The 22,260-nt window shown below is 38.0% G+C and overlaps 2 protein-coding genes across 6 annotated transcripts; both read right to left on the bottom strand.

Moving 5' to 3' along the window:
• Positions 1 to 1,474: 1,474 nt before the first annotated feature.
• LOC136282874 (octapeptide-repeat protein T2-like) lies at positions 1,475 to 17,232 on the bottom strand. The gene is made up of 4 exons (XM_066170829.1): positions 17,176 to 17,232; positions 3,144 to 3,201; positions 2,225 to 2,563; positions 1,475 to 1,632 (listed from the first exon to the last, which is right to left on the bottom strand). Exons 2-4 carry the CDS (start codon positions 3,166 to 3,168, stop codon positions 1,475 to 1,477), a joined length of 522 nt encoding a protein of 173 aa, XP_066026926.1. The 5' UTR covers positions 3,169 to 3,201; positions 17,176 to 17,232.
• LOC136282762 (uncharacterized) lies at positions 10,088 to 21,476 on the bottom strand. Of its 5 annotated transcripts, none has more exons than XM_066170601.1 (6): positions 21,058 to 21,476; positions 20,035 to 20,084; positions 18,365 to 18,407; positions 12,898 to 17,388; positions 12,681 to 12,751; positions 10,088 to 11,964 (listed from the first exon to the last, which is right to left on the bottom strand). In XM_066170601.1, exons 2-6 carry the CDS (start codon positions 20,080 to 20,082, stop codon positions 11,563 to 11,565), a joined length of 5,055 nt encoding a protein of 1,684 aa, XP_066026698.1. In that variant the 5' UTR covers positions 20,083 to 20,084; positions 21,058 to 21,476; the 3' UTR covers positions 10,088 to 11,562. The 5 variants fall into 5 exon arrangements, with proteins under 5 accessions (XP_066026698.1, XP_066026697.1, XP_066026694.1 ...); XM_066170600.1 differs by having other exon boundaries at positions 10,089 to 11,964; positions 20,032 to 20,084; XM_066170597.1 differs by having other exon boundaries at positions 10,089 to 11,964; positions 12,898 to 18,031; positions 20,032 to 20,084; positions 21,058 to 21,475.
• Positions 21,477 to 22,260: the final 784 nt, after the last annotated feature.

Consider the following 22,260-nt stretch of genomic DNA (forward strand, 5'->3'; position numbering starts at 1 on the left):
GTACAGAATTCTTGGAAAAAAGCAAAAAACCGGGACAAAGATTGAATGTGACATGTTAGGATGTATTCCACTTAAAGGATGAATACTCAGATTTTACCCCATTTTTCCAGAATTTACTCAAGAAACGGAAAATCGGGGTGAAGATTGACTATGAAAAGCTATGATGTATCCTACATGTGGGATTAATTGTAAGATTTAACCTTATTTGTCTCTAATAAACGAAAAAAAAATGGAAAATAAGGGTAAAGATTTGATATGGCAAAATTGGAAACTCGGAGTGAAGGATGGCATATGGGAGCTAAGGGTATTATGAACTCTCAGAGTTTACCCTGTTTTTCTAGAACTAATTCATTAAAACAAAGAAAATTGGGGTAAAGATTTGACATGACAACTAAGGTTATATTCCACTTGCGTGATGAATTGTCAGAACTTATCCCGTTTTTCTAGAATTCATTGAACAAATGGAAAATCAGGGGTAAAGATTGAATATTGCAAGTTATGATATTAACCACTCGAATTGTCGCGATTTACCCCGTTTTTCTAAAGTTAATTGAACAAATCGGGGTAAAGATTGGATATAGAAAAGTTGTGATATTATCTACTTGTAGGATGAATTGTCACAATTAACCACGTGTTTTTAGAGTTGATTGAGAAAATGGAAAATTGGGGTGAAGATTGGATTTGGTATGTTAAGATATATTCTACTCGCTGGATAAATTGTCAGAATTTGTTTCATTTTTTGAGAATTTCCACATTCAATGAAAGCTTACCCTCGGGTGAGGTCAATAATTTTAGCCGGTACACTGTAGAATCCCCTGCACAAAGCCTGGGGATTATTCGACAAATATCACTGAGTCTGAGGAGATTATTTTGCTGGAAAAGAGAATGTAGCCTTCCCTATAAAATATCAGTTTATCAGTCTGCAAGTTTTGGTGTTATGTTTTACCACTGTGATGTTCTGATTGTTGAAAAGGGTCTGCATATTCCTCACACCCTTGGAATTTAAGTCAGTTTAGCGTTAAAAATGTTTTCAGGCAATGAGAAATTTCCCCAGAAGTCTCTGTATACACAGATGCATGTGCATACATTGACGGCAAACTATTGATTTATCTTTGCGTTATAAGCAAAGTGAACATCTACGAAGAGGCCCACGGGTACTATTCACCGTAACAGAATAATTAAAGGGTTTAGTGCATGGTGTCTGTTTACTTGTGGAACCAATGGAGAACTTGACATGACATCAAGAGTCACTTAGTAGGGCGTAACAAAAGAAAAATCTATGTAAGCAAAGGACAAGTTTTAAGTTTCTCTTCCAAATATTTAATGTCTTTCGATCACGTAAAAATAAAAAAAGAAACAATATACATTAAATTTATAATACTGATAAATCACGTGTACGTTTTTAATTAATTTAATATTAGTATTAAAGTATAAAATAAACCTCTTGGCAATGTAAGATAACTGACTAAACTTATTAGTGAAATCTTACATTGTCAAGAGAGGCGTGAAAATGATAATTATTAACTATCAGTTCTTTTCCTTGATCTTGATCTTGGTGGGGCACAACCGGGCCGCGTCTCGTTGGGCATTCGGCACGTACGTGGCCAAACCCTCGACACTTGTGACACCGAACTGGAATAAAAATATAAATGAGAAAATTACAGACAAGCACAATGTTGTTGCAGTCCAAATAAGAGGGAAGGGAAGTTTTCCAGAAAAATGTCCTGTAACTTTAACCTCTCTGAGTAGAGCCGGAAAAAACACAGAGTCCCAATTAAAAGTCCTGCCTCAGGTGAGCATCATCTGGCCTCACCTTAGACTCAAACGATAAAACCTTTTGGGTCAGGGTTAGACAAAAGGGAATCTTTTGGCACCAGACACACCAACAGTCGTGTATACATTTATTATTCGTCTTCATGAAATACCTGTACCAGAATTTTGACCGTTCCTACAATGCTTTCTCCTCCTATCTTTCACAAGATTTTGATGTTGCCATCAAGATTTGTCTCCTTCAACCAAAGTGTTTCCTCTAGATATTTGAGCGAGATAGATATGATTAAACGCAACACTTCTTCTACACATTCACTACAATCGTGTGCTGTGTGTAATCTTATCATTTAAGGGTCACTTGGAAAGAAGCCCCAGGCGACTAGTTAGACATGCCACTGAAATGGGACCTTTTACAGTCATTCAACACTTGCTTAATGCTTGGTTTTACACTTACCTCTTCTCTTATCTCTTCCTCTGTTAATTTCATCCCGGGTCCTTTCTTTTGCCGTTACGCCCACTCTTCCTCTCTCTAACTCCGCGCCTCTCATCTCTTGACGTCTCTCTCTTTTTCTTCCTAACCTTTTTACCCTCTCCTGTTGCGCTTTCCATTCCCTTTCTCTTTTTCTTCGTTCTTCTCTTTTTCTTCGTTCTTCTCTCTTTCTTTGTTCTTCTCTCTTTATTTGTTCCTCTCTTTTCGTTTGCTCATCACCTTTTCTTTTTTCTTCTCTTCCTCTTTCCAGTTCCTCTTCCATAACTATTTCCCTTTCAAGCCAGTCCATGTTAATGACATGCTCTTCAAACATAAGAAATGTATCACTCAGTAATATCAATATACAACAACATTTTACGAAGCTGTTTAGCCCTGGGCCTCTGTGGTTTAATGTTTCCTTCAAAACCCGTAAACATGACCGTTCAATGATGGCCTTTCTCAAAAATATCACCACCAATGTTCACACTAGAGATACAATAAAGCTCATCCTGGAATATGCACATGAACCATTAAAGAGAGTACCTCTTTCCGTGCCAATATTCTTTGATATGCATGACATCTAAGTCATCGATTATTAATTTTTAAGTAATGTTAAATGTGACAAAACAGTAGTTTGATTGCTTCTCAGGGATGAAATGCACCAGTACTTCACTACACCAGAAACCCTCATCTGGAGTTGTGTGTAATTCATTACAGCCTTGTTCACTGCTTTTAATTCATGATAGGCGATAAACCTCCAAGCAATTTCAAGGACTCCCTTAGAACATTTAATTTAAAAGTGACGATTTCCTGTTGAGTTGTTAGGGTAGCCAGAATTCTGTTCTATTCTGAAAGTATAGGAAACCTTCTCAGGACAGCAGAGAAGAAAATTAGTTTATCTCACCACGTGATCCTCCATCTCGGGCCATGGTAGCCAACTCAGCAAAAATTGATCAAGAATTCTATTTTAAAGAGAACGAGAGAATATGGGTAGTTATCAGTTTGCTCGGCTCCCAGGCATATAAAGAAAAACATAAGAGGATGTATCAGAGTATTCACTTCGATATATAAAAGTCATGTATAATTTTTGTGTTTAGGGCCGATATATACGGTACGACTTAATCGCATGCGACAAGCGTAAGGTTACTTCCCTTCGCGGGTGTCCTTCGGGAAAAAATTCGTTCGCGCACCAGTTTCACTACAATCCTAGCAAACGATATATCAGAAGAAAGCTTCATAAATGCAGTTTGCGATAAAAATAGACTTCAAGCAACTTTTCTTTTAAGGAAGTGTCAGGATCCGGTAAGGCGTGAAACGACCGAAGGGTCTTCTATTTTTAAATTTATCGCGTATGGGATGCTGCAGCACGAACTAATTGGCTACACAGTCCTATTCACAAGGCATCAGTCAACAAAAGTGTAATAGGCTTTTTTGATATTCTAATTGGTTGTCTAGATATTGGCATCTAAAGTTGGAATAACTAAAAATGTGCAAGTCGTGTTGCGTAAATGGAAGCCACGGGATAAATATTTCAGATATCAAAACTTCCCAAGACACTTTTGTTTGACATTATTCCTAGGATGTTTTGGCGAAATTTGACGAAAATCGGTCAAATCTGTATACCCCATAAATCAAATGCGAGATTTTAGTTCATAAAGGCTCGCGAACAACCGCGTCACGCCAGGTGATTATCCGCTTGCCTCCTGAAACCGCAAACCAATAGGACAACGGAACCTCCTGGCGTCAATGACGATGATCAAGATTAACCAAGAAAAGTAACTCATTGCAGGCACGTTTCTTTTTTGCTTATCTCGATCGCTGAGTGGAGCGTTGAGGAGGACGACACATTAATGTGCAAAGTTGCGAAGGGCAAAGAAAAAACCCGCGGCAAAAATGGAAAAACCGCAAAATGTGCTGAGGAGCAAGACAACGAATCGACATACAGCTTTCAAAATTGCGATTCGAGGCAATTGTTAATGTCTTTGTAACAAGGCTGGTACTTGCGTAACGAAAAGGAAACCTCGTTTTAACATCATTTATGGCAAATTTTGGGGTAAAATTTCCGCACATTATGCATTCAGTTTTTGGATAGAGAAGACAATAACAAAAACAATAGATTGCCATTGGGAAAACAGATTTGCTTTACAATAGTATGGGGCTGTGCGGAAATTTTACCAATTTTAGTTTGACGGCGACTTCTTAGATCGAAATCTGGAAGCCAACGTGGAGCTCCGCCATTACCAGTCGCTTTCACGAAATCAAATATATTTCCATAAACAAAGAGCTTTCCATGTGTGAATTTTGTCAAATGCGCGCTGTAAACAAAATATGGAAATAACATTAAAATCGAACCTCAACATGAGCGGTTGCCGCGAAAATTTCCCCAGGGTCCAAGATTATGACACCTTCCTGATTTATCAACTTTTTTTTTGAAAATGCGTTTTTCTTAATAACTCGGGTGCTTTTAAAGATTTCGGAATTTTTGTTAAAGGAAACGTTAGGTTGAAAGTTTGAATTCAGTTTAGTCTAGTAAAAGAAAAATCGATCTTTTCAGTCTCTGAAGGTGAGAAGTAACCTTAAGACAGGCTAGGACCAATTACACGCGCACGACATTTTATTTACTCCCTGCAAAAATCGCGTACAATTTCAAATGCCATTTTGTCTGGCATTCGTCATAAAATGGTCCTCATGACGGCTATTTTAAAAAGTTGTGCTCGATTGTGTATTGTCGACATTTTGACGCAAGAAAACTTCGCCTTCCTCCCCTTCCCCTAGAAATTTGTGACAATATATTAAGTAATTTCTGTCGAATTCGGTTACGATTGTCGCAGCGTTTTAGAAAATGTTTTCAAAGCCTACGACATTTTTTGTGTCGCATGTGAAAGTCGTAAGCGATCGCGAGTTTTTGGTTTGATTCACACGACACAAGTCTGTAGTTGGCCTGTCGTAAGCTTGTCGCATGCGAGAAACTCTGACGTACCGTGTAAATAGGCCCTTAAGCATCCGGAGATAGAGAATCCACAATCTGTGAAAAAGTGTTGGAACACAGTTCTCAAGATAGGACTAACCTCCCCCTCGTACCTTGCGGTGTTAGTGCGGTAAACTAACATGGAGTCTCACTTAGATTGTGTTAGGCAACATTGCAATGGGCAGGAAGCCGGAAGGATTCGAAGTGTTTCAAAGACTTTTGTCAGAGATTGTAGCCCATTAAATGAATGACTGTTTACCACTGATTCATTTCTTTCAAGGATCCTGCAAATCATCTGAAATATCATCAGTGAGGATACCCGAACAACGCTTATACTCGTGGAAATTCAAACGGCTAATGACAACAGCGGACAATGTAATAAACTGAAACTTAGATTGCCGTGCTTTCGTTGATCAAACTCTTTACCGTATTCAACAAAGGATGAGTTTTGAAAAGTTCGCGATTTAACTAGTCAGCTACAATATTATTTTTCTTGTTTTAAGAATAAAAGTAATAACCTCTAGAACTAAATTGTTTTCGCAATAGTCGTTTTGTCATAAAAAAGTTGTAATACGATGTATCGTATTCCAGGCTGTTATAAAGTTCTCCATGGGAGAGATTTCCAGCTACAAAACCTTTAGGTTTCGTATAATGGGGTACGATCACCGTTGCGTGATCATAGAAGTTAAATAGAAAATGTTTATTACCTGAAAAAAAACAGGCGAGCAGAACAGCAGTTGTTCGGCGAAGTTGGTTTTAGATTATGGACCATACGTGATCGCGAGTGAGTTTTTCAGTTAGCAGAACAAAGAAGTACTATTTGTCGGCAAACGGCACAAAGACTTTTCTCACATCTGCGAATTGATCGCACTTGGCAAAGTTTTGCGGTCAAAATCTGTCAAGGAGACACTTTTCCAAATTGCACCCTAACTTTTCTATTTCGGAATTTATCCAGGAATTTGCCTAGTTTATTGGAAAATCGGCAAAAACATCAGAGACGCTGTAGGGCTTTGGTGTGGCAATGAAAAGAGGTTGGAAACTTTGTTGAGTAAAAAAAAGGAAGTGAAGTGACAAAGGGTCCCGGTATTCACAATCATCGAAAAAGTAACAGAAGACCGATGCAATCTCGGTTATTTTCCCATGCAAGAAAAAACTAATCAGCTCAAAAATTTCGGTTTAAAGTAAGCTTAATGTGCTAAAAGGAAATCAGAATTCCGAAGACGTATATTTTAAACCCCCTGACGACGAAAAATATTTGAAGTGGTTTTGATACCTCAACAGTCACTGAAACCAGAGTTTCTCTGATTAGGTTGTCTTGAATTTTGCCAGCTTTGATCGGATACTTTGCGTACAGGAGTGTATCGCACAATCCTGGAATTTCGCCTTGGGTTACAGGAAACCCTTTTCAGCAAAAGTGTCGGCATTTAGCTAATTTGTTTTTAACGTTGTGGCTATTCAAACTAGACAGGAGTGTCGAAACGTTAGGTCTATGAATTGTAACTTCTTCGGTTACACTCATTAAATCTGTAAACCAGAGTAGCATCAAACCATGTTAGCTTATCTGTTATTATATAAGTTATATAAATTTTACGGACATTGAAGCTGTCACGCAACAGACCCGAGACCACAGTCGAAACAGTTGCAGCATATAAAAATCGCTCTACTTGCTAGCAATAAAACAAGGAAATTCCACGGGAAATTAATTCACGCTAGACTTAAATATCCTTATTTATAACAGCAAAAGCGTGGATATCAACAACGCGAACGCCACAAATGCAGTAAAGCAGACGTTAAAATTTGTCAATTTCAGGCATGAATATGAATGAAATGAAAAGTAATTTGAATTTGGGGCATCTAACGCTCTCTCATAATCTTTGATTACTTCTATTATATCTTGTTTATTTTTGTTTCTTTTGTCTCTCGATCAGGCCACCTTATTCGCCATGAAATATAGCATAGAACATCACATCTTCCCCTCCCTCCTCCCCTTATTAACGTCTGGTCACAAGGTGACACCATCTTGTGATAATTCGAATCTCGAATTTATAAACTATCTTGGCCCTGCCTTTTGATTGCGTTGTCTGTCTTTTTTTTAGGTGTTGGAATCACTTTCATGTCACGATTTGAAATATTTGGATATCAGTGACTGTAACAATGTTACATCTGTACAAGTGGCAAAGCTCCTCGCTCGACAACCCAACGTCGAAGAGTTATCGCTGCAAGGTACTTGCCACATGGCTGCCATTTTAAATGTCTTGGCATCAAACCGGCAAAGTCTGGAGAATCTGAGGTATACAATTGAACTTATTTGCTTCTATCATCCCGATTGGATAGGGGTTGAAATTTTAGATGACAAACAAAGCGTCAAGGCTAAAAATACGCGCGAAAAGTAAGAAAATACGTAACAGTCGTAGATGGCCTTTACGCTCTCTTTAGACTATCTGAGCTCGTAAGCATGACATAACAGGATGGTGAAACCCCCACAAGTACCCGCACCTTGCTCTGTTGAGGCTCTGTCAAAGCTAATTTATAAGGGTAGTATCTGCTTTGTTTCTGTTTGTTTTTTGTTTAGAAAAGTTTTGGCTGGTTTAAAATCGTGTCTCTTTTGAAAATCTCAAAAATCGCAGACGTCTCTTTTAGGAGATTTAATCAAGATCTTCGTCGCAGAGGGGAAGTGGCCGACAGGGCTACAGCCGCACTCCTCGTTTTAAATTGCCTCCAAATGACAAATGTGACCCGCCATATAATTTCAGGGACAAGGTGATAACACGCTCACAACACGCTTAGCGTGTTTAATATGTGCATATATTATTTTTTAACAACAAGTACACACTGTTTCGTTTTGGTCAAGTTAGCACGCTTGGTCTTTGTTTCGGTTTGAAAAGCGTGATCGATGTTACGCTTAGCGTGCAGGTTTACACAGGAGGACACACTAAAGTAAAACGTAGCTAGATATTTCTGCCGTTCATCCAAATGTTTTCCTCTTGAACTCAATAGCACTTCATTGTGATGGGCAAGCTTACATAATGGTAAACAATGGTAAATAATGGTACGACAAATGAATTTTAACGCCTTCAAAAGTTATACACCATCACGTTATCTTATATAAGTTCCCGTTTCGCAAATTGTTTACTGCATTGATTGAATCGAGTTTCAGGCACGTGACTGAGCGCGTGATTAAGAGAAAACAATCGTTTGAGAGTCGTAGTGCTCCCAGAAACAAAGAGTTGTTGAAAACAAAATTGTTCCTTACTGTTGATTTTGTTTATCATCCCCTAAAAATCGCTCTGGTCATCCGATGGAATAAACTTTTACACAAATGTTTCGGCCTTTACCGGCTATATGTTATGGCGCTTTATGAATATCTTGCACATGTTTGGTTGTTTACGCGATCGGCGCAATTCGTCTGGCACTGAGTTACATTTTGTGCTTCAAAATACTACAAATATCATCAAAAGTAACCACTCCACATAAAAAAAAGTAATTGAAGTGTCTGCCTTGAATCCTTGCAACTCGTTCGCGGCCAAATGTTTCAACTTTGTTTTTTACGATATAAACACCGATGGGAGGTTCGGTTTTTTACCGTAAGAATGAGAGTACATTGACTGTGTAATGACTAAGCGTTAGGTTCAGTTAACATACGTGCTGCACACCGGGTTACACGCTACTATGCTGTGCCCGCTATTACGCTAGCTTTTGTATTCGAAGGTTAACACGCTTTGCGTGTTTGCCTGCTCGCGCTTCACTGTTCAACGGCGCAAGCTTTATTTTTTGTAGAGTGTTATAAGAAATAAAAGCATGAGCAAAGTGTGTTTTAGCATGCTCAGCAAGCGTTATAGCCAGTTTCTTTTGTTTTCGATTGGAAGCGTGTTGTGAGCGTGCTATCACCTTCGTCCCTAAAATCATATGGAATGGTATAACTCTGACTCCTTGAATGATTCTCTGCCTTAGCGAAACGAACGACACAAACACGAGAAAACGTAGATCTTCTCCATTTACTTTCAGGGGGTTGTAATCACTTGACAATAATCTCAATGCAAGTTAATAATTTATTCATACATTTTTTCCTATGTTCTTAGGGTTCTGGAAATTGGAGGAAATGTACATACCCTCAATCAAGAAAATGTTGATTCTGCACTGGAAGTTCTACCAGTGTGTGAGAATTTGAAGGTTCTCTCTATTTTCAATTGCAATCTTGAACGAAACTCAAAAGACTACTTTAAAAATTTTTTGAACCTAGAAAAATTGAACCTATGGCAGTGTCACCCACGTTTGTTAAAGTGTGCTAAAAATTCTTTGAATTTGGATTTCAAATGTGAATTAAACCCACTGTCCCCTTTGAGAGACATAATATATGCCTCAAAAGAAAAGCAAGGAACCGCTTTGGATAGAGCAATTTTCAATTGAGTGTCAAAAGTAATCCAAGATTGTGATGGTTTTGCCCAAGTATGCTCTGTGATTGGCCCAGAAATCTTGTGCCACCCTCTCAACCAATCAGATGCAAACCCAAAATCAATCATAACTTTGTTCCTCGCATTTTTCTGCACTTCAGGCCATTTGCATGTATTTACTTTGAGTCCTGATTGGTTCCATGTGATATTTCCCTTTTTCTGACTGGCCATTGCAGTTACTTTGGTTTTGGTTTCACAGTACTCAATTGAAAAGCACTCTGAGTAATACTGCAATTAAACTGGTTCACAGAGACTTTGTCGCCTTAATATTAGACTTGATGTGGTTTTTGTTGTTGTATTTTTTGGCCTTTCCAATTAAGATGAAAATGGAAAAAAATAAATTTCATTCCAGAGAGACATCTGCCCAAAAAGTGAGATGCCTATATGAGGAAATAAAGAAAACCAACCCTAAGTAATTCAGATTTAATCAAATTTTTAACAGATGACAAAATAAACAGGTATTACTTTCTCCTCATCAATTACATGCCTCACTAAAGAAGACAATTGAGCAATATCATTCATGCTCATGCTAAGGCAAAGCTCTGTCATAATTTATTTCTCGACAAGATATTGTAGATGAACATAGAGTGATTTTATCCAACCAATGAAATTGATCATAGACTACTATGCGTTACAAAAATTTTGGCTTATGTCATGTTTTCCACACACAACATGGGGGTGATCCAACAATCAAACATGCCGCTGGTGTCATACAGGTTTGTTTACATACTGTTTCATGGGTTAAGTAAAATCACGCTAGTTGTTCCTTTTTTAATGTTTCATACAAATTTTGGTTACCTTTTTCCTGCTATGATGTCCTTTGTTGACAAAATTCTCTTGATAAATAGGATACACTGTAAGTGTTTGCAACAAATAAACACTTGTGCACACAACATGTGCAATCCATAATTAATCTAACTAAAAATTCAAGCTGAAATTGCTCATTTAACGAACACAAATGGATAGTTAAAAAAAAAACTGCTCCAGTTGTACTTGAACATGCAACACTTCTATGGAAATAAACATCTTCACTACAAATAATTCAAGCAAATAACTTCAGGTGAAATAGTTTTTTTGGAATTTGTGAAATTTAAAGTGGACCATAGTGCACTAATATACCATAAATCCATTCTACCTTCATACTTACTTGCAACTGTTTGGCTCTAATTATTCAATATTATTTCACAGATCACAGTAAGTAACTCTCCAATTTACCCTTATATACTTTTGAATAAAATAAAGCAGTTGACACCAGATTGAGGAGTCAAGGCTATTTTATTCACTAATTCATTCATAATTGTTGGTAAGATTTCTTTTTATGTGGGTTGCTGTAAACATAAAGGTTTTAAATAAATTCTTTGCAATTTAAATGTTTGTGTCAATTTTTTTAAATTCTACTGCTCTGGAAATGCACTAGATGTGAAACTCTGGAACTCAACAATTCCAAAGGAAGTTTTGTGGACAAATTCATAGGTCTGATGCAAACATGCTTAAGAGGTCACATTCTCTGTTGATGTTCTCTGGCCATGTCTAAGTACAATTCACAATGTGGAGCAAGGGAATTTTGGATATGACTTGAATTAAGCATGCTTCAAAACCCAATTGAAACTGTTAGAATGAACACATGACCCATTAAGTGTTTAACCCTTAACCTCCAATGATCTCATTAGTATTTCTCCTTACTGTCTGCCATATAGTTCTTGTGATGTTAGTTTTGAGAATTTGGTATTGGATCAACTAATAATCCCCTTATCAATAATTTTCTTTATTCTCATCACTTGTCTGCTTGATATTGTATTGATAGTGTAAAGAGAAATTCTGTCTTGGTCACACATGGGAGTTAAAGGGTTAATTATTAGTATTACTCTGTGCCAAATAGCTTGCCTTATTGATTTTATTTAAAATTACAAAAGGTCTTTCTCCTCAAGTTGCCTCCATTTCCAGTCTCTCCACATTTCATAGTGATACTGTTCTGTGATGTTCAATAAGACCCATCCATCACTATCAACTCGCTCTAAGATACTTGCCACATCTATCAACTCTTCTGTGGTCTCCTTGGTCCAAACTTCGAAGGCTCTATCCCACCTGTAATGGAAAAATCTTTGTCTCGACTTCCCCTTCCTTACCTGCCTCCAGTAATCAAAATCTACCATTTCTTCTGTTGTCATCACTGCATGGTAACACCCTCTTGGAACATTTATCCCTTTCTCCTTCCTTAGTTTGAAAAGATATTGCTCAGTGATGGGGTTAAGGCCTTGGAATACCTTCCTTTCTTCTTTAGAATAGAGCATCTGTAGGGTTGGAAGCTGTGAAGAAAATCAGTCTCCATTAGGAAAGAAAATCTAATGACACTTGGCTTGTGAAAGACTGTCTTCACCAAATTCGTATTAAAATGCACATTTGGCTTAATTTCATCGGGTAAGTACCACTTACCAAGTATCAGTATGTTAATGATGATATGCTATAAATTAACTCAAGGGACAATGAAAACAACCGCATCATTATGTTAACCCAACAAACAAATTTAGCAATTAAAGGACTATTAATCATTAGATGTATTTATAATAATTTAACTTAAAATTCATTGCAGACACAAGGCAATAAAAAACATCCAAAACTAGTCATCAAAGGGAAACAAAACACAAAAGTAATAGTACTAAAATAATAATAATAATAATAATAATAATAATAATAATAATAATTTAATAATAAGAACAATAATGATATTCCCCTAAACTACTTGACATGTTAACAAGAACATCTCTGCATAATATAAAATGATTATAATAATAGTAATAATAATAATGATATTCCCCTAAACTACTGGGCATGTTACAAGAACATCTCTGCATAGTATACAACAACAACAACAACAGCGGTAAAAAAAATAATAATGATAATGACGATGATGATGATAATAATAATAATAATAATAATAATAATAATAATAATAATAATAATAATAATGTAAGAGAAAACCCAAGCAGAAGAAAACCACAGATCACTCACAAATTCTGCATACCTCGTGAGAAGCATCATAAGGAGGCTTGAGGAGCTCATACAACACCAAATCTTCATCATCTGGTTCACTGGCTGTAAAAAGGCACAACAATGCTTTCTTTAGCAAATAACAAAAAAACAAGGTTTATAGAGATGAATAATTATGGAACAATATAGCAAAAAATTCATATTATAAAAACAAAGAGACAAAGAGTGAAAATGGTCAACATATTAATTACCTTGAATATTGTTTTCATTTGACAACTCTGCGTCTTTGTCCCGTAGTTGAATGTCTAATGGCAGAAGAGGAGGGGGGACAACAAATGGATCATCTTCCATATCTTCATAATCCTTCTCAAAATCCCCTAATTCATACTTACCAGGAAAAGCAACACCAAAACCAACAGAAACCTCTTCCATGGTTTTGTCAGGACTAAATGGACTCACTCCTGTTCTGCATTTCTTAATTCCATCTTCACCTATTCTTGCACTGCTGTTTTCACCAGCACAATGTATAAGTCCTGTACCACTTACTCCAGATTCTTTGTCACTGCAAATATTCTCTTGACCCCTACATCTCATAGTTTCAATGGTAGAGCAACCAACTAGCCCAAGGACACTTCCATGGCCACCTTCTTCACAAGCTGGATGACAACTTTCTTGGGTACTGGGACAATTTTTAATGTCACATACTGGTTGCCCATTCATGATAATTTTCGCAAATGAATTCCGCAGGAATGGCATATCCCTTAAGCTGAAATTCATTTCCAAGTTGTTGACAAATGCACTGATAAAACCCAACACAAAGACACCACAGTCAAAAACATTCTGTCCTTGAGAAGGCAACTTTTCTCTTTCCTCCTGACTTAACCTTCGAAATGAAGAAATATCAATATTTGCAGTTTTGAATTCCCTGCACAAGACCTGAAAAACATAATCACTCCTTCGATCTTTACAAAGGGAGTCAAATTCCCCATACAACTTCATTGGCCTGTCTATTAAGACACACCACCAGTGACCAGGGCAATGAACAGGAAATACAAACTTTTCATACTTGTGAAAATCACACCTAAGCATTTCCTTAACACCCAGCTCTTGGCTGCAGTGATTTAGCCAAAAGGTGCTTGCCACATACACATCCTTTTTCTGACTCATTAAGAATGGACCAATGTAGTTGATCACAACATCATTTATTTGGTTACCTGGCTTGAGGGTACGAACATCTTTTGCTTTGACTTGTCCATGGAGTGTGGCAATGATGGTATCATCACTTACAGTACTGCTTAAATCCCACACCTCATCCAGTGTGCAATGAAAATTTGTGTGCAGCTTAACTTCTGGCAAGTCATTCACTCTCACAGGATTGCCATAAGTTCCAGGCCCTTGAAGGTTTACAGCAGCAAAATCTGGGTTCTGATATGCTTCTCTCTGAATGTAACCTAGGCCATCTTTAAGGGACAGTGGAAGAGCAGATGTCCTGCGACTATCAAGAAGTACAATTGCATCTGCTTTAAAGAGCAGAGTAACAAAGTGATATTCCTTTGTCCTCACAATGAGTGATGGTCTCTCATCTGCCTGGAACAATCCCAGAAGAAGGGAATAAAATTCCTGGAGACTGCTGGTGTCAAGGGAATTAATTGCAGCACCATCCACAAGTGCCCTCAAGGGTAAATCTAGTCTTTGAAATGTACAGTTCTTCCTAATTGCTGCCTCCTCCATTGCTAAAATACTGTAGTCACCATCAAGACCCCGCATAGGCTCTAAAGGTACAGAAAATCCACAGCCAACTTCACAAACCTGTTTTAACCAAATGATGTCTGCTGCCAAATCTAGGTCAAACAAATTGAACATAGTAGGTCCTTTCCTGGAACAACCTATTGCATTGTTCATTGCACAAAGTCCACAGAATGAGCTGTACCCTTGAACTTGCATACACTCCTGACTGCCATTGTTGCTACTTAGGCGCACTTGGCTCTGTACATCTTTATTTGCATGCTTGTCAATAATCTTTAAAAAGTACCTCAAGTTACTTCTTTCTGTGGCATTATCTTGAGAAGGATTTATGGCTGCAAGAAAGCCCTTCAAGGGCATTACAAACTTGGCCAGTTCACTGCAATAAGGATCAATGTTCTCTAGATGTTGCTGACACTTGTCCTTCAACTCAGCTGGCTTCCATAGCATTCCTTGATTGCTTACTGGCATGAACAGCAATGATGTGGATGGCTCACCAAGGGTGACTTCATGGGTTTTCAGACTTCCTTGGGGTGTACTGCATCTGTTGGATCCAACATCAACATTTACATCATTTGTATGGTCAAGCAGATCATCCTTATTGAACACTGGCTCATCAACACCGACTTGGGTGCTAGGTCTTTTGATACTGTCTTTATCATGGCATGAAGTACTAGCCTCAGTTGTATGGCTAATTAACAGAGGGGTTTCCTTTGGAGCTGTCTTAGATGTTTTCATTATACTATCATCAGATGGTACAATGCAACCATCTATTGTTACACAGAAGAGCCCACAGTTAACAGCCATCTGAAGCACAAGATTCTGGCAGCAGGGATGAAAGCATGGAGTTTCTTTTTGCTCTCCAACGCACGACAAGCAGTCAGAGTGCTCCTCGTAACTGGTGAGATGACTTAGAATTGACTTTCCCAGGTTTTGCTTTCTGTCTCTCTCCCAAAAGATTGTACCATAGAGAAAGTACTGAAAACCCGAAGCCTGTAAAGTTTGAAGGCCAGTTACAAACTTCTGGTGAAACACAGCTTCTTCTTCCTCTCTGTCAGAAAACGACGATACCATGGCAAGGAGTCCATAATCCAGAACCTGACAATAACTCTTCAATAAATCATCAATACTTCTATGGTGAGCCACTTTCCTCAACCTTAGACTTCGGTTATACATCTCCTTACGCACAGTTAGGCCAAACTCTGAAATGAAATTGTGCATATTCAGCAAAGATAACTTGGGGGGTGTTTCACAAAGGGGAAGTTCACACTGCTTTTCCTTGAACAAAACCATCTGGCCACCAAAAATGGATTTAACTACCAATTGCTCTCCACATTCTATCTCCACCTTGAACATTCCTCCAGGACGCACCTCTTTGATGACCCCCAGAACATTCAAGGGCTGAAAGGGATCTGGCTTTGAAAAATGCAATCCTTCTGAACGTGGATTTTGGAAGAGAACTTTGTCTCCCACCTTAAATTCCCGCTCTTTAGCCCTCTTAAGAGCCCGTTTGTGATTCTTTTGAATGGTGTGTTCTGTTGCTTCAAGCACATCCACCAACTTAGATTTGTATTCTTCACTCAAGTTGAAGAGGTATTTGGTGATGCTCTCTACCTGGAATTCTGCCTCTGAATCCACTGATTGAAGTGGGATGTTGTTGTGACTGTGAGAAGGTGGAGAATGTGAATTTCCTTGCACTATCTTCTTAACAGCTGCTGACAGCTGCTTAGCTGAAACACCCAATGAGGACAATAATATGGTCTCAGAAGAAATTTGCAGGATGGCCTCTGTTATCTCTTCTAATTTAGATTTATCCATGGAAGTGCTTTCCCCATGTCTCTCAAGTTCAATGAAATCTTCTGATGAAAATTCATAATCCTCAAGGCAACCATCTTCAATACTTTCTGTCCACATACTATCATCTGGGATGATGTAGTCCACCAAGCAGGAAGGCTCACGGTTCTTATATATTCGAAAAGGCACATCATTAATTGTGCTGTGCCACTTGCAATTCAAAAGGTCTGCAATAGCAGAGAGTAGTAAAGGCCAGACATTGGCCTGAAGATCTCTAGGCAACTGTTGTAAAAACCTTGCAAGTAACCTTTTGACTTGCTTGTTGAGATTTTCTATCTGGCCTTGAGACTGTGGGTGGTGTGGCCTACCATGAACCATGCAAACTTCAAATTCTTTGCAAAGTTTTTGCACTACCTCTCCAATGAATTCACCACCATTATCTGACTGAATTACAGTAGGTGACCCTTCCTTGATGAACAAGGCCTTCAGAACGGCATACACTTCTTCTGCAGACTTTGTTTTTAACGGGAACAGCCAACAAAACTTCGAGAAACAGCACTTGACTGTTAGAATGTAACGGTAGCTCCAACAATTATTCTGCATAAAACTACGGTGCTTCTTTGGGGCCATGTCAATAAGGTCACACTGTAGTCTGGAATGGGGGCGAAAAGATCTAATGGGGACAGGAGGGGGAAGCACTCGCATTGGCAAGGGGTTGTTGACCTGACATGTTGAGCATCGAGCCAAGAAGGCCCTAATAAGGTTGAAAATACCCTTAAATACATATTTTTGATTGAATAGCCTACTCAAGGCATTCACCCCTCCAGGGAGGCAAGTATCCTCTCCAAGGACACCTTTAATGTAGTGTAAACTGCTTAATACACCATCTACAGCCTCTCTGTAGAGAAGTTGCTTTGTAGTCTTAAGCTCTCCTTGAACATAACTGTTGACCAAAACAACAAGGATGCCATTTTTGTCACGGACAATCTTACCTTCTTGGTCAAGTTTTAGTGTGTAGACTGGTCTTTTCAGGCTACGTCGTTCAAAAAATCGTCTTTTATACTGATTAAAGAAAGCATTTAAGTTTTCATTCTTCTCTGAAGAAATACCATCTTTTGGGAAAGATGTATATCCTGGAGTACAATACAAAACTGTATCTGCCAGTTTTTCATAAAAATATTTCTGGCATCCATTGAAGCTACAATCTGCTAAATAAAATATAGTATTTGTGAATAAGTAATAGTTATAGAAGATTGCTACCTTTAACATACATTTATTGATTAACCCTTTACACCCTAACATCATTATGCATATTCTCCATACTGTTCTCTATACATTTCCTGAAGCCCTGACAAAGAGAGTTTTTATAAAAATCAAGAGATTTATAAATTGTTGGTCATTTCCTTTATTCTCATGAACTCAATGTTTGATTCAGGGGAGATATTGTAAGGAGAAATTAGAAGCTGGTCACTTTTAGGGGTTAAAGGGTTAAGATTTTTTCTTCCATAACGGGTAAAACAGATCCTATTTAATGGTTCAGAGATGACCTTTCTACAAGTAACTGGAATTGAGGCAATGGAAGATATTACTGCATGCTCAGTATATTGTTGCACAAAAGTATTTAAAAGTTTCCTGTTTCTGAATTTCAGTAGTGGATAACTGTTGTATTCCAGCACTGTTATTTTCCAGCCCCTCTCAGCTGTTCTCAGTTTCTCAGTAGGAGTTAACTATTGTATTCCAGCACTGTTAATTTCCAGCCCCACACAGCTGTTCTCAGTTTATCAGCAGGATTTACTGTTGTATTCCAGCACTGTTAATTTCCAGCTCCACACAGCTGTTCTGAGATTACTAGCAAGGAATAAATATTCTTTTCCAGTCCTTACTTGTATTTTCAGTTGCATACTATTCTTCCCACATTTCTTAATAAATGAACCTATATTTAGTGGACACTTCTATATCACAGACACTGGAGAAGGTTCTCAGAGAAGTTACCTTTGATACTTTTATAACTATAAAAGTAATAGCTTTCACTGCAATTTAAAGTGATTTAATTTTTGAAATACAGTTAACTTCTCCACTAACCCCACAACACCTGTGCAAAGCATGTCAATTACAAATAACAAATATGGAGAGTTGCAAATTACTTTCAATACTTTATAGTGCAAGCAATGTATTCCCTACCGTCATTTTTCAGTGTTTTCTTTCCATTTACAGACTCAAGTGGCTGTAATGAAAAAAACAAATTCAAACAATTTTACCTCACTTCTTAAAGCAAGAAGTCACAAGACTAAACAACAAGTGTAGAAACTTAGACATACTTAGGCTAAAACTCTGATTCAAAAATAAAAAAATGACCCCCCTGTCTTTGATACCATCCTGTCACTCTCCTATTTTTTTTTCACTTTTCTTTACTTCTAATTTGTAAACACATATAATGCTTCTTCTCAATGGGAAGTGTCTTCAAGAAAACCCAAATAACGAAACAGTATTGGCAAGAAAGATAGCCAAATGAACAGTAGTATCGAATTAGAGCTTAGAGCAATTAAACAACATGAATGGCTGCTACACCCCATTCTTTTTTCCCAGGTCTACATGAACTAGATTTTGAGCACAGAATGCAATACCTCACCAAACATCTGCTATGATGACTCACTTAAAAGTGTGCATGATTATCACCTCTTGCTGAGATAGCACACTTCACTTCAATGTTTTTATTACTACACATATGGGGGCTTTGGTAAGATTGTGGAAAGGAGGGACAACGTTTGAGCAGCTGGGAGGGACCAAAATGACAGTGTAACAGCCATTTATTCCCACTTGGATGGCAAAGTCTAGGGAACCTTCCCCTGGAAATTTAAAAGTTCAGATGTCCAAAAGGGTCCATTTTAGGCCACTATTTCCCAAGTTGGCTAAAAATTATAGCTGCTACGAGGGTGAGTATTGACACTGAATTAATGAATAGAGTACCTTTTATGTAACTAACTATATAAACATTATACATAGCAATGTTGTCTCTGTGATGATGTCTGTGTGGTCTTGTTTGATTTTTACTTTTGCCTTGCTCAAAAAATGAGATTGTGCTGAGGACGACATTAGATTTTGGGGTACAGTACTGTGATTTCTAACACAGTATCTTTAATGCAATTACTGATGGCAAAGGAGTTAATCAGTACTTCAATGATAAATGTAGAGCATGGCAATTAATGAAACGATCAATGTCTAATCATGAACTAGTTCTTTGTCAGTGACAAGTTCACAAAATTAATATTGGTGAAGGTTACTTCATACAACAATTACTGTAAACCACCATACCAAAAAACATGGTGACTGGTACATTCAACCAGAACTCTTTGTGCAAGAAAATACTGGAACCAATCATAAAAACAAGCAGTAAAGGTCTGAAAAATTTAAACCTTGCATACATAATGTTGTTGTTTTGTGAAATATTGCTTTCTACGAGTGCCTTAGCCTAAGAGTAATAGTAAAATGCACAGGTGCCATATTTGTCTGTGAGTGGATTGAATCTATTGGGTGAACACCAGAAAAAATAGTAATATTGATACAAATAGGCTGAGGGTTTAGTATAGGTATGCTGTGGTTTAGTTTTATCCTTAGTTTAATTCTTTTACTTTTAATAGAGGCCAAATTGATAGTGACACATCATCTCATCATAACTTAGGCTAGGAGCTAAATTTTATCTTTCTTTACACAAAATGCATTTTTCATTCATATCATTAACAAAACCAAAGGAAAATGATGTTTATACCAAGGACAAAAATTAAGCACAACATATACCTTTTTATAACTAGTGCATAATTCGCCAAGAAAATGTTTAGAATAGAGCTTACCACCTCATCAGCACTTTTGTTTTCTTTGCTTTGCTGCTGGTTCTCATCCATGCCTGTATGAATGATATTTAGTAAGGGTGAAAGGATTGGTATTTTCTTAGCAAAGATAGTTGCAGAGAGTTTCTCCACTAATATACAGATCGCCAAATGCTCACAATGAATGCCAACAAGACCAAGTTCTTGCTAACACATGTAGGAGCAATAATATTGCTAATAGTAGGCAATAGTCTGTATTGAATTAAGTATTCATTTCTGCATGAATTAGTGTTTATTTCATTTTAATGTTTGTGAAACATAGCTGAAAAAGTATGGATAATGTGGTAACATATAACATACATATTGTTATCATATTCCTTATAATTTGGTACAGGGGACTTTACTCTAAATTGATCAAAATAAAGAAAGTGGCATATGTCAGCCACTGATTTAAATAGCAAAGCACTAATTATTAAGTGAAGAGTAATTTTGCTGCAATTCTGTCCCTTCTGGGTGAGCAAAGAGAATGATTTAATATATTGTAACCCAACTGTTACTTGTTGGAGAGCATTGGGAGACAGCACCCTATCCTTTATGAAAGAGACCAGATCTTCATCATACGAGTTAGCAGTTTGTGAGTTAACCTCCCAGGATATGTGATATTTGACATCAACCATACCAGAGGTTGAATTTTTGCGTAGTCCCATACATTTACAATGAATACATGTCTTCCACTGTATCCATAATAGCCATCATTGTAGGCACAATGAGATGGAGAAAATCACACATTTTTGGGCATTGAAACACCGAGATCTGCCCTGTTTTTCAGTTATGTAACATCTAGTTTTACATGTCCCACGCAAAATATAAAAATCAGCCCTCGACACTGAAGGATTCAATAAATCCAAGTTAGTAGTTACTCGCACGCTTCGCCATGCTGTCACATGAAATCTACAGTATTAAGCCCAAAACTTGAACGTGATCTTTGAAGAATGGTTGTAATATTTGAATTTAACAAAATACTAGCATAAAATGCAACCGAAACCTTACCTTCCTTTAGTAGTTCCGACAAAAAAGCACAACTTCGATCACCAGCGCACTCCAAACCAATAAGGGAAGCTACGAGGCAATGTCAAATTCTCGTCTTCCTAACCTTTCCAACGTATCGAAGAAAATTTCACTGATACTTCGCGCTTAAAAACGCAACAAGAATATTAATCTTTCAACAATCCGAAGTGTCCCAAAAGGCATCAAGGATAAGCCCATGAAACAAGAATAGCCCATGAAATTCTCAACCTTCGAGCGCGGAAAACTTAACGATAGTCTCACAATTTTGCATTGCATCCCTCCCCTAGTTGGGAAGTGACACGCAGAAGACACGTTCACAACGCACTTTGATTGGAAGAAATAAAACCGCATTCTATTGGTTATTAGGTGTGAGGACATAACTACAACGGAAGACACAACTGCAACGCTACAAATAACGACTCAGGCCGTTTGGTCAATCAGCTAACGTCTCAAGTAGATTAGTCTTGGGTCGACGAGTTCAGGTATAGGGTCAGCGAGTTTATAGGGACCTTGAGAAGTCAGGACGGCAACGCCAAGGAAGACGCTGATTTGAAAATGAATTTATAATTTTTGTTGGAATTTCGCGAATGACTTGATGTGTTTACCATCTCTTACAGCGACGCAAGTTAACCTGAGCATAACTTAGGAGAGCGACGTTGAGTTCCAAATGGAACTTAACTAATTTGCCGTCGTGGTTTCCTTTCACCAGGCCACACAAATTTTGATGATTTCACGCTATTATTTTACAGAGGACACCCAAGGGCCTGTTTACATGGAGGTTGGGGACCCCATGGGTACCCCAGGTAGGTGAGGTAGCCCGCCTAAGTGGGGTAACCCGCCTGTCCATCTAATTTTGTAATTCATCTTGATCACGTTTACATGATAGGTAGCTGGGGTGACCCGCCTGGGCGGGTTGCCCGGTCTGCCAGGTAGGGTAACCCTGTCAGCCGGGGTGACAATTTGTCATGTAAACGTCTCAAGGTGGAGTAACCCGCCTAGCCGGGACCCCGTTCATGGCAAAAAGCTCAAAAGCGAAACACGTACGTTTTAGAACTTTGTACATTTCCTAGCCATGTCATGGCAGAAATCCCCAGAACCCGCAACGGACATACAAGGAGTATAAAGTGTTCCCATTTCGGAATATATGGCGTTGTAAATAGACCATATTTCAAACTATCATTATAC

The sequence above is a fragment of the Pocillopora verrucosa genome, chromosome 8 (assembly GCF_036669915.1).
Source record: "Pocillopora verrucosa isolate sample1 chromosome 8, ASM3666991v2, whole genome shotgun sequence".
NCBI classification, from domain to species: domain Eukaryota; kingdom Metazoa; phylum Cnidaria; class Anthozoa; order Scleractinia; family Pocilloporidae; genus Pocillopora; species Pocillopora verrucosa.

What these genes read in the sequence shown, in the direction of transcription:
- LOC136282874 (XM_066170829.1), bottom strand. Translation starts at nt 3,168, where the DNA reads ATGGCCCGAGATGGAGGATCACGTG. An exon ending in CCGAGATGGAGGATCACGTG is followed by an intron (nt 2,564 to 3,143) that starts GTGAGATAAACT and finishes TTATGTTTGAAG; the next exon opens with AGCATGTCATTAACATGGAC. An exon ending in AGGAAGAGATAAGAGAAGAG is followed by an intron (nt 1,633 to 2,224) that starts GTAAGTGTAAAA and finishes TTTTTATTCCAG; the next exon opens with TTCGGTGTCACAAGTGTCGA.
- LOC136282762 (XM_066170598.1), bottom strand. Translation starts at nt 17,488, where the DNA reads ATGATGTTAGGGTGTAAAGGGTTAATCAATAAATGTATGTTAAAGGTA. An exon ending in AAATGAAAACAATATTCAAG is followed by an intron (nt 12,752 to 12,897) that starts GTAATTAATATG and finishes GCCTTTTTACAG; the next exon opens with CCAGTGAACCAGATGATGAA. An exon ending in CTTATGATGCTTCTCACGAG is followed by an intron (nt 11,965 to 12,680) that starts GTATGCAGAATT and finishes TTTTCTTCACAG; the next exon opens with CTTCCAACCCTACAGATGCT.